This window comes from Ailuropoda melanoleuca, chromosome 2 (genome assembly GCF_002007445.2).
Source record: "Ailuropoda melanoleuca isolate Jingjing chromosome 2, ASM200744v2, whole genome shotgun sequence".
In the NCBI taxonomy this organism is placed as follows: domain Eukaryota; kingdom Metazoa; phylum Chordata; class Mammalia; order Carnivora; family Ursidae; genus Ailuropoda; species Ailuropoda melanoleuca.
In genome coordinates this window covers 13,290,922-13,308,241 of record NC_048219.1, presented here as the reverse complement: position 1 = coordinate 13,308,241, position 17,320 = coordinate 13,290,922, and the positions used below count along the sequence as shown (strand labels likewise).

The window sequence follows — 17,320 nt, the reverse complement described above, 5'->3', positions numbered from 1 at the left end:
CAGAATATCTTTGTTCTCAAAGATTCAATGAGCTTATAAAATTTATTTTATATAATAAAGAATAAAGCAGGAAAAATTAGCACAGACATATTGATATGGATAAAATTGGAAAATAAATACAGTGGCAATACCAGTTAGCAGAATCAAACTTACATCACCAATGATTTTTGCTGTTACTGTTGGAACTGCACCTGATATAAATAAAAATAAATATTTAGGATCTTACACAATTATTTAAACAGTAGCATTTAAACCTGATGGTGGAATGATAGACACAAAATCTCAAATAAAAACATGTATTATCTTAATTCACAGGAAGACTAGCATGTCAAGTGTGACATGAAAAAAAGAGATCTGGAAATGATATAAATATTGTTTAATGTCCAGCAGCTCACAGGGAGCCACCACTCATAATGTAAGTGTGTCAAACATACAAAAATGATCACTGATGGAGAAAACGATACAGACCAACTGTATTCAACTTCAAAAGGCTGGATGAATGCTTTCAAATCAGACATACCTGGTAAGACACTGTTAGAATTCACTGTGGGCTGAGCAGCAGGAGCACTGGCTAATGAGACTACATTAGCTATAACTGGAGTTGAATCCTTTCTTAGAGATGGGGGCCCTGATGAAGCAGCTGGCACCAGGGAAATACTTGCTAATAAACAAAAATTTAAAAAACCTTGTAATTTATATGCACAAAGAAACCAACATCTCAAGGAGGTTAAACAATGCTTTTAGTAAGGTTAAATTCTCTTAGAGCGAAGAATCACTTTAGGATTATAACTGGGCTTTTTTCTGTTTTTTTAATTAGTGAAACTTAAAAGTATTCCATGTACTTTCTCTTGCATAACTATGCTTGTGGTATATTTAAAAGGCCATGTAATTTAGATTCTATGTCTTCCGCTTTAATCTCAAATCCTTTTTTAAGGAAGTCAAGGTGTATATACCCATTACAAACATTAACTGACATTCTTTCCCATAGTTCTTATAGAGTTTATTTAATTAAGTATGCTCAGAGAAAACACAATGAATGCCATTTTTGCAAAGCTTTAAGCCAAGATATTAAACAAAAAAGGGATTTAAATGTTAATGTCACTTGAACAGAATGAAATTTGCGAATTTGCATTTCATGAAATTATTAACAACTGTTCGAAGTTCCCAATCTCTAGAACAGTAGTTGGTCCCTGACAATGATCAAAGACTATAAAGTTTAATTTTACCTGCATTGTTTTGTGAAGGTGGGTCACACATACTCTGCTGATTACAGAACATTAAGATACAAAGCAGGTTACAGAAATGTTTCATCTCTCCTCGCCATTTCAAGGACTCGCTGAGTTTACCCTGTCGCTTACAGCCATCACATTTGGCCATCTAAAAATGAAATAAGACGGTAAAAGAGTAAAAAATTATCTGTGGCCTGACAGAATGAAAGTGGTACACAAATGACAAGTGAGGAAACTAACTTAGAATCTAGAACACAAAAAAGAAGGTTAACTACCCTAAAATGGTAAATATTTATCATTTTATATTTATATTAAACATTAAAAGTCATATTATAAAGATGCCAATAAAGAGTAATTTAAAAACATAGTGAAATGAAAATAAGACCTATATTCTTCAAAAACTTTAAAAGACAAATTCATTTTAGTTAAATAATAAATTGATAAAATGCTAATTTTAAATACTTTAGTATCTTAAGATTGATAGATCTTCTATAAGGAAATTAAAAACAAAAACAATGTAACTTCAGTGACATTAAAGTCATCTTAAATCTTATATTAATACTGCAAGAAGACATAATACATTTATTTTTTTAATGTAATACATTTAATACTTATAAGTTTTAAATCATTAAATTGCCCTTCATACTACATTAAAGAATAAAAGGGAGTAATGTAGGCCCTAACTTGAAAAACACCAGGGATGTGGATTGTATTCACCTGATAGAACAGAACTGTATATTTGGACATGCATTCTTCACAACAGAACTCTTCTACTTTCCCCCCCAAATTATTCTGTACCAATTTAGGAGATGTCTGTAAACAATAACTGCACATTTTACAGTGATTTCCCCAGCGTTTTGCCAAGTCGTGTTTATAAAGCAATTTGCAACCTAAAAACAGGAAAGATAAAATTAACACGAGAAAAAAATATTAAGTATCTACATCTTTAAACTTAAATGCCCTTTGACAATGTTTTCACACTTGGATCCTTACTAACTAGTACATCAAGGGATCAATTTAAAGGATCTATTCTATGACTTTCTTTTTTTAAACAAAATAAGGACAGAAAATATTACAGTGCATCATATAATAAAAGCCAGTTTTGTTTCATAAAACTTTTATTTTACTTGGGCAGGTGATAACATACTGGGTCACAATGTAAAATGTATTTCCTCTTGTGTGCTGTGGTCAAAGGGTTTGAAAACCACTAGTCTAGGAGGCCAATTGTGTACAGTTTTAGAATAAAACAAAACATTTTCAACATACAAAATAGTCATCTAAATAAAGAATGCAATCTACCTCACATTGATTTGCCTATTCAGAAATGTGTCTGTTTAATAAAACAACAAAAGTATAATCTTAGGATGCTACCGAAATTTAAGAAGTTCTCTTTAGAAGTAAGGTGCAAGAGGGGTGCCTGGGTGGCTCAGTCGGTTCAGTGTCCGACTCCTGGTTTCAGCTCTGGTCATGATCTCAGGGTGCTGGGATGGAGCCCCTCGTCAGGCTACACGCTCAGCAGGGAGTCTGCTTAAGATTTTCTCTCTCTCTCTTCCTCTGCCCCTCCCCCACCTAATAAATAAATTTTTTAAAAAAAGTGCAATAACTGTAAGATCCCTATCAACCTAAGAACATGAAATGTTTTTCGTATCACCACCATCTTCTGTAATACAGCTCAACGATCTTTTCCTTTATTTTGACATCTATATGATATGAAGGACTAGCTCAGAAAAAAAAAGTGAACCAAGTGTAAGCAAAAGATTTTGTTGTTATACACAAAGGATAAAATAGATAACTTTATATAGTAACAGCTTAAATCATCAGTTACTTTTAAAAGGACCAACATGCTCAGTAGGTAAGATGATCTTGCCTTTACCTTCACTACAGAATGACTTGTCAGCACCTGAGAATCGCACAGTCTCCTTTACAATTTTCTCAATTTTACAATATTCACACATTGCCATTACATTATTTATTTTCTTATATTCATCAGAACAATTCTTGCCACAGAACTGAAACATTTTACCCTGCAAAGAAATAATCATCAAGTACTAATTAAACATTTGGTTTATCTTTTGGAAATCCTTATTCCCTCTTACTTTCAAAACAAGTATGTAATTTTGAGAGATGAAAAACCAGAAATGATTTTATAAATAGACCATTTTATACTCAAACCCTTTATCAGGATCCTATACTTTACCTTATAGTCAAGAAGTTCTGGTTTTGTGGCAAAAAGGCGGTTACAGTGCTGACACTTGAGTTTCACAACACTTCGTGTGAACCCAACATGCTGGGATTGGGCAGCGAGTCGCTGGAGACCAGCTGCAGCAGAGCTACTGATGGAGGTGGGAGAAACGGCCGAGGTGCTCCCCCCTCCTGATGACACCGTTGAACCTGTGGGGATGCTTACAATTACTTGGCCCTGAGACAAGGGCACTACTGAAGAATTCATTCCTGTTGGTTTGTTGAACAAATTCTGAAAAATGACACAAACAAGATGATCAATGTAATCATTTGTTCAAACAAATAAGCACCGAGTGACTAAGTTTGACAAGCACAGTTCGAGGTACATAAGATACACCTGTGAACAAGCAAAACTCCCTACCTTTGAGCAGCTTATAACTGAATAGGCAGACTGTCACTTATATCCAAAAACTAAAATAATTTAACTAATAATATCTTTTTAATTTTTTAAACTTTTTTTAAAAAAGTAATCTGCAACGTGGGGCTCGAACTCATGATCGCAAGATCAAGAGTGGTTTGCCCTATTGACTGAGCCAGCAGGGCCCCAAACTAATAATCTCCTTTAAAAATAATTTCCTCCCAATAGACAATCTGGGTAATAACAATTCCACTTGAAAGTTACAGGAGGCACTTAAATGACAATCCTCCAAATGTGGCCAAAGTCAAAGAATCCACGTTTAACAGGACTGAGATAGAAGTGTAGGCAATCAGGGCAGGAGCAAACACCTACCAAGTTTATATACTACTTAGTAGGCGCCTCACTGACTGCAGAAGAGGAAGATTTCTGAAGCCATACCTGGAACGCGACAACACAGCTGTAGCTGCAGAAGTTGCGGATACTTCCATCTGACATGGCGAGGTGATACTGAGGGATTGCTGAGGTTTTACAACTGTTACACTGCACTTGTACACCTTAGCGAATCAGAATAAAAACTAATGAGTAATATATGCAAATGTACACAATGTTTCAGAAAATAAATAAGTATTATCCAATATATGAAAATTCAAGGGCCAGGTCAAGTTGCAGGAACTGAAACTAAATCATGTCACATACAGACAAAAACTAACTTAACATTAATTATATTTCTTTTAATTTAAAGTTGGCACAGTCTACCCTGAAACTACAAAGTGAATGAATATTAAAATAAATCAGGTGTGGATAAAAAGATACATGAAAGAAGCCATATGAAATTCTTTTGGAAAAGGGGAATATATAATAGGCAAGCAAATAAATAAACATTACTTAAGCAATCAAGGGAAGAGCTGATATTTTACAACACAGATCTGAAATATTTTAAATTTGCCTTAAAAATCAATTAAATTTGAACAAAAATTTGTACTATACAAAAAAGCAATAACCATAACTTTTGTCAACTATTATATAGTTTATGAAACCAGTATTACCTGCAGAAGTAACCATTTTAACTCTGTAAGCAGATAAGCAATTAACAGAACAGAAAAGCTCTGTCTTTCCCAAGCTATTGGTATTTTCAATCATTTCTGCTGAGGATCTCAATGATTTGCAAAGCGCACATGGTGTAATTTTGGCTGATTTCTATTAAGAGAATAAAATAACATTCATTTTTACCAAATTATAAGTAAAAGCATAATTCTTTGAAATGTTTATACTTAACACTGTTGAAATATTTTAAATTAGTGGCTTTCAAACTTTTATGATTACAATCCTCAGTAAGAAATAAATTTTACAAATTAATCCAGTACATACTTCTGAAGTTCTGTTTGTGTATTATACATATATGTACACAAAAAAGTTTCACAAAACAATATAAATCATGCTAACATGTGATGCATGTTTATATGCTCCATTCTATTTTATTTCATTAAAAAATAATGCTGACCACAACTAGAAAATTAACTTGGGGATCTATTAATTGATTGTAACTATAGTTTTAAAAATGGAATTTAAAAAAATTACACAATAGGGAATTCATGCTCTTACACTATGCTAAAAATCAGAAGACCCCGCCCCACAAAAGGTGCTATTTATGGCAATAAAATGTGAACTCAAGAGAAAAAACTTATTAGAAAATTCACTATCAAATATTCTACCAGTAGTAACAACAAAGCACACAAAGCAATAAGCAAGTAAGCAATAAAGTGGGAGCAAAGTGGATATCACAAGTGTCTAAATATAAGCAATCAATGAGTCTGTTATCTTAAGTTCCCACTAAATTAGGGATTCAGCAGCAATTAATGCTAAATACTACTAACATATCACACATTCAGGATAACTTATGAAGTATAACCAGTATCCATTATCTCTCTGAAGTTTTTGCTGATAGTTTCATCTTGTCCTATCAAGTAGAACTATCATGTTTCCTCTGTGCCGTGCTGCACCATAATACTTCCATCATACCATCTCTACTCAGTTATAGGTCTACCTCCCCTAAGAGACAGCCCCTCAAAGCAGGAATCACATCTAATGTTTGTTTGATGAATTATATATGAGGAAGGAAAGAAAGCAGCAGATATGACCATCTTCAATACGCCAGGTTCTATACTAGGTGTTTTCTCATTTTTACTTCACATAATCCTAACAACATCTCAGTAACAGTAGCAGTATAATATCCATTCACAGATAAGAAAAGGGACCCAAGGAGTTTAACTGCTTTCCCCATGATAAAATTCTATTTGAACAGAGAATCAAGGAATCAAACCGAGATCTGCTTACTTTTAAATTCACGTTCTTTCTCTAGACCACAGTACATATTATGTGAGAAATTTAATAGATATTGGCTAAATTTAAAATGACTACTTTAAAATTAAGATGATTCAACCTATTTCTCCTTCTCTTGTGGAATATGAACCATCTTTCAATGGACTGAATCCAAGTAACTTTTAGTACTTGAAACAATATCAAGAAAATAGTCTTTTGGACAAGGATAAGCTCATGAAGATACTGGCTTTTCACCCCCTGTGAAAGCAAAACCAAGGTGTTTCTAGAGGAAGGAATAAATAGTAAAGCTAAGCCCCTTTAATGCGCTTCATAATAACAATAAATAAATGGAAACACTGTATAACACTGAAAATTCCAAAATCACTGCAAGTATTAAAAATAATTTAAAAGAAATTTCTCAAATGACATTACATTCATGAATCTAGTTAGACTGTATAAAAATTTACTATTCTAAGGAAAAGAATGATCAGCTAATGCACTGAAACAGGAAGGCACTGTAAAATTAAAAATATAAAAGGATCTTACCATTCCTTTGGATTTATGAATTTTAAAATCTAATTTGTGATCAAAATTTACTAACAAAACACAAATATAGTAAAAATGAAACTGCCTAACAGACGTTTGTCATACAGCATTCATCCAATTCATCTTCTATAAGCCTCATCAATTCACAAAATAAAATATAACCTACATTTATTTTTTCCTATTTCATGAAGAAAAGGAGAAACTTTTTAAAATAATTACTCGTAAGATTTTTATTTTCTGAATTGCAATTTCAACTATATGGATTTGATGGCAAAATATGTATGTAACTTGGACCTTACCTTGTCAAATAAGAAAGTATATACTTATATGCAAACCAAAAATATATTTCAAAGAAAGCTATTCACCAAAAAGCTGAGACTGGTTATCTCTGGAAGATGCACTATTTTCTGCTTCATGCATTTTCAAAATACTGTTCAAAAACATGAATCATATTTGAAATACAAATGCCATGCCCTAAAAGCATGTATTTCAAAGGCACGAAGAGAAAAATATGCTATTTATAAAACTCTGTGTTTTTCAATACACATTCATTTGACAAGTACTATTTATATGTAAAAATATTAATTAAGCTAATAACAACATCTTAGTATTTTTTGTGACAACATGGTCATAAGTAAGTTCTACCACAACAAACAGATCCTCCTAAAAGGAACAAAGATATTGGGGTTAAATACAGTCATGTACCTGCTTATATGCTGTGACACACGCTGAGCTACAAAACTTCTTAGACTGGCCCTCTATCTGAAGCATGTGGCACTGCCCAGAGCCACTGTAACAGTAGCCCCCACAGTTCTCACAACAGTTCATGGTGAGGTTGTTGGCAGAGCGAAACTTCGAGAAGCAGGCATCACTGCAAAGTTTATGCACCACATTCTGGTAATTAACTTCATGTCGAATCTAGGAATTAAAAAACAACACACCAACAACAAGCAAGAGACCATTAAAAGCTGTTCTTTAATCACAAACATTAGATCTTCCTGGACCCCCCCACTCCCTGCCCAAAAGTAGTATGACTTACAACAGCATTCTTCTGACACATGCTGCATTTGGTTGAAATGCTATTCGTATTTATGGTGACAACAGGTTTCCTTTTCAGTTCGTATGTTGACAGACATGACTGACTGCAAAAATCTTTACTAGTGGTGCTATTTTCAAACTGGGCACTGATCACATCCTTTGGATTTAAAATATCTCTAAAAATGATAACAAAAATAAAATAAGCCAAGGTATCATTTGTATTTTTCCTTTTTGTCAGTTAAAATAAATAAAACAGGGGCATCTGGGTGGCTCAGTAGGTTAAGTGTCTGCCTTTGGCTCAGGTCATGGTCCCAGGGTCCTGGGATCGAGCCCCGCATCCGGCTCCCTGCTCAGCAGAGAGCCTGCTTCTCCCTCTCCTTCCCGCTCACGCTCTCTCTCGCTCTCTCTCTCTCTCAAACCTTTAAAATAAATAAATAAATAAATAAATAAATAAATAAATAAATAAATAAATCAGAGGGAATTATATGCATGTATGGAAAAGGCACTGATATCTCCTGGGATTTCCTGGGTAAACTGATAAATTGCTCTGGTCCTTAAGTTATGTTCTATAAACAGAACTAAGAAATGGCTTACTTCATAGAACTGTTGCAAGGATTAGTATACTGTGCTTCAAAACTAAAAGGTATACATCAGTTTTTATTCATTATTTCTAGTAGGTAGAATTATAAGAGATGTTAATTTTCTTCTTTAGGTTCTTTTATATTTTCAAAATATTCTTTAAAAATAATATAACACTTGAAAAATTTTAAAAACACCACCTTTTAAACGTAAAAAAACAGGGACATCTGGCTGGTTCACTTGGTGGAGCATGTGACTGTTGATCTTGGGGTTCTGAGAGCGAGCCCCATGTTGGGTGTAGAAATTACTTAAAAGTAAAATCTCTAATAAATAAATAAATAAATACATTTCAAGCTACACAGTGTATATTCAAGCATGGTTATATAAAATTAAGTACTTCTATTTTTTAAATAATTTAATTTATAAGCTTAGTAGCAAAGGGAATGAAGATTAAAACACTTCAAGGGGCACCTGGGTGGCTCAGTCATTAAGTATCTGCCTTCGGCTTCGGTCATGGTCCCAGGGTCCTGGGATCGAGTCCCACATCAGTCTCCCTGCTCGGTGGAGAGCCTGCTTCTCCCTCTCCCTCGGCTGCTCCCCCTGCTTGTGCTCTCTCTCTTGCTCTTTCTTTGTGAAATAAATAAATAAAATCTTTAAAAAATAAAACACTTCTAAGGCCCCCTACCACTCCACACTTTATCCTGCCCCCAAACCAGTGTTCCCACATAGCATTTTATTAAATAGTTTAAGTATAAACGATTTTAAAAGCCAACGGAAGGGGCTCCTGCGTGGCTCGGTCAGTTAAGCGACCAACTCTTGATTTCAGCTCAGGTAATAATCTCAGGGTCAGGAGATCGAGCCCTGAGTTGAGCCCTGGGCTGAGCATGGAGCCTGCTTGAGATTCTCACTCCCCCTCTCCCTCTGCCACTCCCTGGCTCATGCTCACACTTACTCTCTCTCTTAAAAAAAAAAGTCAATGGGAAAAAAACTCCTTGATGGAAATTTTCTAAATGATGTCTCTCTCCCATGAGTATACTACACCCACATAATAGTATATAAACCATTATAACTCATTCTTGCATCTTAAACAGATTATACTAATAAAGTAAGTTTTAGAAAAGATTCTAAGTATCTCTGCTTCAATAAAAGATAATAGTAAACGTAATGGGAATCATCACAAGGAACAGCTCATATGCTGTTAATACATAACTCCACACCTCATCGTCTACACTCTAGTACAGAGTGCTCTAGGTTCTTCTACTTTCTACATTTGCTTTTGCCTTCACAGTTATTTTTTAATTAGAGTTTTTTTTTAACATTTTATTTATTTGATAGAGAGAGAGAAAGAACATGGGGGGGCAGAGGGAGAGGGAGAAGCAGGCTCCCCACTGAGCAGGGATCCCGACATGAAGCTCGATTCCAGGACCCTCGGATCACAACCTGAGCCGAAGGCAGGCGCTTACCGACTGAGCCACCCAGGCGCCCCTAGGTTTTAATGTATTTCATTTATAGAGGTATTTATTGAGCACTTATATTGAGCCAGGCACTATCTACACCCTGTGTCACAATATGCTACAAGCACGCACTCAAGGAGCTCACAGTATATTGGGACAAAAAGACAAATGACATATAAAATCCCGTAACAGAAGCATCCTTAAAATATAAAAGTGAAATAATTATGAAAAACCATAACGTACAATAGAAACAGAAATGAAGAAACAATTATTTCAGACAATATGTGACATGAAAGGCTACCCAAAAGGTGACATTTTAGCTGTATCTTAAACAAGAGCTTTCTAGAAGGTTAAGGAGATAAGAGTTGGAGAGCAGCATGGATCAAGGCAAGGAAGAATAAATGTAGGTATATTTGTCACTCCCCTCAGTATGCCTAGCATCCAACTACATTACATCTTATTGTAGATTATATGATTCCAAATAGTAAAAATTCAGAAATGATAGACAATCCTGAAATCGTTACTTGAGTATCATTATATCAAGTAATCTGATCTAACAGCATTAAAAAAATTATCCTCCAAATTACTTTTTTTTTTTAAAGATTTTATTTATTTATTTATTTGACAGAGATAGAGACAGCCAGCGAGAGAGGGAACACAAGCAGGGGGAGTGGGAGAGGAAGAAGCAGGCTCATAGCGGAGGAGCCAGAATGCCGGGATCACGCCCTGAGCTGAAGGCAGACGCTCAACGACTGCACCACCCAGGTACCCCCCAAATTACCTCTTTTATGGAGGATTTGAAACAGATTTTTTTTTTAAGATTTTATTTATTTATTTGACAGAGACAGCCAGCTAGAGAGGGAACACAAGCAGGGGGAGTGGGAGAGGAAGAAACAGGCTCCTAGTGGAGGAGCCTGACGTGGGCTTGATCCCAGAATGCTGGGATCACGCCCTGAGCCGAAGGCAGACGCTTAACGACTGCACCACCCAGGCGCCCCGATATAGATTTTTAAAAACAGTGTTAGGTCCTTATTACTAAGGAAACCTGAAAATTAAATGATGATTAGCCAAAATACACTCAGAGTTTAGATTAAATTCAAGATGCTAAGAGATATGGTTAATAAGAGATTAAGAAAAAATAAAACTGTTACTTCAAATAGCTAATGAGTTTCTTTTAACCTAAGTGCTGCTGCTATATTTCTACTGGTCTATAAAAATAGCAGTGGCTATCAGGAAGGAAAACTTTTCTATCTCCACCCATTCAAATTAAACTGAAATCCTTCTTGGGATCCTTCAAGGGATTAATTTACAAATTAAACCTGTTTCACTACATGGACTCCGTGGGGGCCTGGGGATGGAGATTAGCAAAATTAACCAGCTATGTGACACTGAGGAAATCTTTTAACTTCTTTGAAACCAATTTCCTTGTATTTAAGGTATGATCCAATTGAACAATTTTATAGTCAGATAAACCAGACTATCCCAAACTGCTGTAATGGCTGTGTAAATAAAAGGAAAACAGGGGCACCTGGGTGGCTCAGTTAGGCAACTGATGATTTTTTTTAAAAGATTTTTATTTATTTATTTATTTATTTGTCAGAGAAAGAGAGAGAGCGCACAAGCAGGAGGAGCGGCAGCAGAGGCAGAAGCAGGCTCGCTGCTGAGCAAGGAGCCGGATGCGGGACTTGATCCCAAGACCCTGGGATCACAACCTGAGATGAAGGCAGACACTTAACCAACTGAGCCACCCAGGTGCCCCTAAGCATCCAATTCTTGATCTCAGCTCAGGTCTCTATCTCAGGGTCCTGAGTTCAAGCCCACGTTGAGGGGGAGGGAAGAGGAAAAAAAGGGAAGGAAAGGTAAAGTGGTAAAAAGGAGATGAAAGAGTTCAGGAAGTAAAACAGAATGCAAGGAAAATCAAGACTGATCGGGGTTGAGGGCTGACCAACAACAAAAAAGATATCCTATAAAATGAGAAGGGGAGAAAAATCAGAAAGCAAATGGGGAAAAAAAGGCAGAGGTGACAGGCAGGTAAGGACTACCTGATAGAGAACAGTAAGAGGCAAATGGAATAGAACAATGGGTAAAAAAGGATAATAGATAAGTGAATGAATGAAGAGGTAGGACAGTTAGAGAGTCAAGGAATGACAGGCTGAAAACATGGAAGATTTATGGATAAGACCAAAAATAACAAAAGACAAATGTAATCTTAAAGAATAACTGAACTACACAGGATCAAGATGGGTAAGATATGACATGAAGGTGAAAATGAACTATCTCTAGATAACGCTAGGCAAACCAAAGAGATATAATAAATTTAGATGAAAATAATAATATGTACGGACAAGAATTTAAAAACACAGAAAGAGGGCGCACATTTAAAAACTTCTGTGAGTTTTCTACGGCCATTTTAAAATTCATTGATCTATCTCTGAAAATATATGACTATTATTACGAAAGAAGAAATAAAACTGTAATTTTAGAAAGTGCCAATCACTCAAGTAGAAATAAAGAAGCATAAGAGGAAGTTATTATATGAAATTATCTCACGGCAAAACAGAAAAAAAAACCCTATAAAAAGTATAATTTTCAAGTTGATTTAATCTTAGAATCTGATGAGTATATGAGAATATAGAAATTAAGTACATGCTTCTAAAAGTATGTTTTATAATTCAAACAGTATAAATAAAGAAGCCTATTTTCACTAAATCAAACATGAAACATAAAAGGAAGCCACATAACTAACTTCCAGAAAGACTTCTAACCACATTCAAATTTCTTTCAAGTCTCTAAAATGTCTTTTCCAACTAAACCAGAAGAGGGAGCATCTTCCCCTTTCTAGACAGAAAGAGAAGGACCCTTGTGAGGAACTATAAATTCAAATATCTAAACTAATAAATTATGGTTTGAATAGCTTAATGAGAGGCCAAAGTGTTTCAGAATAAGAGCATTATTCATCTTTCTCTGACTTATTTAAGCAGTTTCTAACAATCACCTTACCAAATCAGCCAAAATGAAATCGTATTCTTCAAATATATCAGGACGACCTTATCAAAGTCTAAGATCATATTCTTTTGATATTAAACACTAAAATGGAACCTCTGAGGTAGTTCAGAGATACTGAGTAGATTTTTAAAAATATACACTGGAGTCCTTTTAAAGATAAGAAAAGTATTAAATGAATTCCAATTAGATAACAAGATACATAACTTTAAATATTTGTGGATTTAAGTATTACCTATAAAATATTGTGGTATTACATGATGGTATAGTTTTTGTTTTATAAAGCATCTCAACCAACAAGGATGGAAAGGCTTATTTCAAAAACATCTCAATAAATAAAAGGTACATCATTTGCAGTTAAAATAAGCTGAGCAACTAGTATTCAGAAAAACTGAGAGGGGTGCCTAGGTGGATCAGTCAGTTGAGCGTCCAACTCTTGATTTTGGCTCAGGAGAGCAAGCCCCTCAACAGCAGGCTCCACGCTCAGTGGGAAGTCGGCTTGAGATTCTCTCTCTTCCTCTCCCTCTTCCCCCCGCCCCAAATAAATAAATCTTTAAAAAAAGGAAAAACTGAGAGGAGCAAGATGCTGTCGGAATTCCCAATAAACATGGAAATGTAGAAAATTAAACAACACACAGATAAGAACAAAGTACTTTAAAAGGAAACAAACAAGATAATTTAGAATTCTGCTATACTTTGAGCAACTTGAACAAGTTTTCTTGGTGGGAGGAGGCGGTGGGCGGGCAGGTGGAACTGTATATCCAGTGAGGCACAGCGTGGAGCAGAAAAGCTGAGTAGACCCTTTCCTCTGATAAGCAGTTTGCCCCTTCTGCAGGATTTTTTTACAACCAGAACAGGAAACTCGGACAGCTGTGGCTGGAACTGAAGGAAGCATTTTATTCATGCCAGATGACGCCAGTGAAGGCTGAAAGCCAGTAGTCAACTGAGGAGCTTAAAAAAAAAAAATTTTTAAAGAAAAAATGTTTTACTTTTTGTCATGAATTTTAAGTACATATATCCTTTCTCTTCTAGAACCAGTGTTGAAACCCAAAACTAATTACGCAATATATAATTAAACCCATTCTAAATGGGCAGAGAACTGCCTAGTTTACTAATACAAGTAGATACTTCCTCTCATCATACTGTCAGAATAAATAAACATGATGCATTTACTCAGTTCTGTTTCTTACCAAGAGGACTGCCACTGACTGAAAAGACGGCACTAATTTTCAATTCCCCTTCTTGAGTTTTTTGCTGTTGGCCATGACTATACTCCTTTAAAAAAGAAAATAAGTAAATAAATTCTTAGAGAAAAAAATAAATACAATGTATCTAAAGAAATCCAGACATTCAACACATTTTCATTTGGCTACACAGGGGGGAGAAAATGTTCATACTACCTTACCATTAGTAAGAAATAACAGCAAGCGAACTATAATTTCAATAAGGGTATAACAGGTTTGCAGATGCTGAGAAAGTAAGAGGTAAAAAATGAAAGTAGTACCCAATTAGCCTGTAGTACTACCAGATACTTAAATTATTTTTGAAAATTCTTACTATTACAGTATTTTAAGTTGCTATTTATCTATTATAAAAGTAATACACATTACACAAAATTTAGACAAGTAGAAATAAGGAAAAAATTCTACTTGTATTTTCATCACACCAAAACAATCATTGTTATTCTTTTGGTATATCTCTTTCCAGCCTTTTCCCCTCCTCTATTCAGAGGCTTTATTTTTCTACATAGTTGTAATTAAACTGAATGTATCATTCTAATAAAATGATCTCTTGTCACTTGAGTCAACTGAACATTTGCCTATTATTACATTGGTGTTTTTTAAGCTGGATTCCAAGAATCCCTGAGGTCTACAGATGCATTGTAGGGAGTCTGAGAATTCTAAGAATATTTTTAAAAACTGTGTATTTATTTCAATGACTTTTTTGGTAAATGTAAACATATTTTTCGTCATGAATAACCACATATAAGTTATACTACAAGTTCTCAGTGCTGTTATTTGCTTTTATAATTACATTATTTCACTATGAAATCTCTAAGTGGCAGGTTTAACTTTTACTTTCATTCACCGCTTATCACACTGAAACCTGCAAAAGCCCAGCAGACCTCTTATTCTTGGAATTCTCAGACAACTCCAACATAACCCCCCTTTTTTGTGGTAAGAGATATCTGGTACATTACTCACATTTCAGAAATACTGATAGATATATTATTTAATAGACATAGCAGATTACACAGGGATGGGACTGGGATGAAGTGTGTGAGGAACTTGCCTCAGGAACAAAATTAAGATACCAAAAATCTCAGTAATCAAGATAAACAATATTTTAATGCAATATTTTTTTAAATGTACAATCCAGGATGAACAAAATAAGAAAACTTATATAAATAAAGACAGCATCAGCATTACTGATTCTTCCTTGGCATCAGTCTCCAGTGTCCTGCATGACACTGAGAATATATAACCATAACCCAATGTCAGTCCACTTGTTTCCCAACATTTCGTATAATCAGAAATACCATGATGAACATCGCTATGAATACTCATACTCTCATACTTAGTATTATGTTCTAAAGAAAAGATCCTTAAAGTGAAATTATTAGGTAAAAAGGGACACAGTCAATGTTCCTGATACACAATGACAGTTTAAAAAAAAAAAACAACTTCTAATTAGATTTATTCTAGCAATTTGTGTAAAAAGCCATTTAAGTCTTTCCCCACTGTTGTCTCAATCTCAATCTGCAATTCTTTTTATAATATCCACTTACAAAAAAGCAATATAATGTACCAATATTAACCTTGTGTAGCAGGTTATCAACATTTTTTCAATATTTACTTTTACAATTTTTTATGTACTGCAGCTTCATTTCTATGCCAAAAATCTAGTTTTTACCTTTGTTACTCCTTTGATTTCTTATAAAGTTGTACCTCCACAATAAAATACTAAGAAAATGGCTTAACTGTTTTTAATATAGTCCTTTAATCCAGAGGTCAACAAACTTTATATGCAAAGGGCCAGATAACTAAATTTTTTTTTTTTTAAATAACTAAATATTTTCAACTTCAGAGGCCATACTACCACAACTACTCAGCTCTGCCCTGGTAGAGCAAAAGTACCCACAAATAACATGTAAATGAATGAATGAGGCAATGATGCAATAAAACTTTATTTATAAGAACAGTATGCAGAAAAACAAACACAAAACAGAAACACAGAAAGCAGGCTGGATTTGGCGTGCTGCTAATTTGCCAACCCCTAATTTAATCCACCTGGGATTTATTTACTTTGATGTTTAAAGGGCATTTTTTTCCTTTCTCTGAATAACTACTGAATTCCTTCTATTCACTGTTTACATACCAAACTGTTTTTAATATGTCTCTTGTGGCAATCTATTCTGTATTGTTATCAGCCTAATTTTTTTCTTTTAAGTAAACTCTACCCAACATGGGGCTCAAACTCATGACCCCAAGATCAAGGGCACACTCTACCAACTGAGCCGGCCAGGCGCCCCATTATCAGCCTAATTTTATGATATCACACTACCCTAATAAACCTAATTGTGAGTCTGCCACTATCAAATATTTTTTAGAACACATGTGTGATGTTTGTGTGTGTACATGCCTATTTAATCTTCTTCAAAACACGAGAACCTACTGATATTTTCATCAGAATTGTATAGAAACTCTATCTTAAGAATCACTAATACCTTACATTTTTAAAAAGCCTCTCCATTCTATCAAATTCTTTTATCTGACATGAGTACTTTTAAAGTTGCTTTGCCAAAGGGAATATTATATATTTTCATATTATCTGAGAAACAATGATTTACAGAAACACTGTTGTCTTTTATATAACTAAAATTCAATTAACTACTTCACTAAACTTTCATGAATTCTATTAATTCTCTAATAAAGATCCTTACTAGCAAACGATGATAATTTTGTCTCCCCTCTTCCACTACTTCTTCTAATTTCTTTAACATGCACTAGGTCAAAAATCCAACAAGAGTTAAATAATAATGCTGACATCGGTAATTTGTGTTCTATTAGTAATTATTAACAGGTTTCCATCATTTTACTCTTAAATTTAATGACTGTTACCAATCTGAAGTAGATATTTCCTCACCATGATCAAGAGAGTATCTATTATAAGAAATGCATAGTAAATTACATGAGATGTCTTTTTGCATCTATATATCTATTCATATAGTCTTACTTGACTAGTTGAAGTTATGTATTAAAAGATTTCCTCATATTGACTCATCCTGACATTCTTACATTATATAGTAAATTAAAGCAAATTTCAAGTAAAAAAAAAAATTAATCTCAGAAAACTTCCCCCCAAATCAATACTCATTGGCATACTTTAATGGTCTCCAGTCAGCTTCTTTTCTCACTGTTTATGACAATTATTCCAAACTTCTGATTTTTCCTTAAGCCTCAAGTACATATTACTTCTGTAACATAGTAAAATAAGTACATATCTTAAGTATTCTACTTATACACCCCAGAATGCCTTCAAGGCAGAATCAT

The 17,320-nt window shown here is 34.4% G+C and overlaps 1 protein-coding gene across 6 annotated transcripts in view; it reads right to left on the bottom strand.

Moving 5' to 3' along the window:
- ZMYM4 (zinc finger MYM-type containing 4) overlaps positions 1–17,320 on the bottom strand; it is a 135,308-nt gene that overhangs the window by 31,379 nt on the left and 86,609 nt on the right. For all 6 annotated transcript variants that reach the window (XM_034649021.1, XM_034649012.1, XM_034649016.1 and 3 more), the window contains 12 exons: positions 13,958–14,042; positions 13,463–13,718; positions 7,733–7,907; positions 7,399–7,611; positions 4,875–5,025; positions 4,267–4,382; positions 3,427–3,702; positions 3,103–3,253; positions 1,947–2,119; positions 1,227–1,377; positions 521–661; positions 154–191 (listed from right to left, as the gene is read on the bottom strand). In XM_034649021.1, coding sequence (XP_034504912.1) covers positions 154–191; positions 521–661; positions 1,227–1,377; positions 1,947–2,119; positions 3,103–3,253; positions 3,427–3,702; positions 4,267–4,382; positions 4,875–5,025; positions 7,399–7,611; positions 7,733–7,907; positions 13,463–13,718; positions 13,958–14,042 — 1,926 coding nt within the window. The remainder of the gene's footprint in view (positions 1–153; positions 192–520; positions 662–1,226; positions 1,378–1,946; positions 2,120–3,102; positions 3,254–3,426; positions 3,703–4,266; positions 4,383–4,874; positions 5,026–7,398; positions 7,612–7,732; positions 7,908–13,462; positions 13,719–13,957; positions 14,043–17,320) is intronic.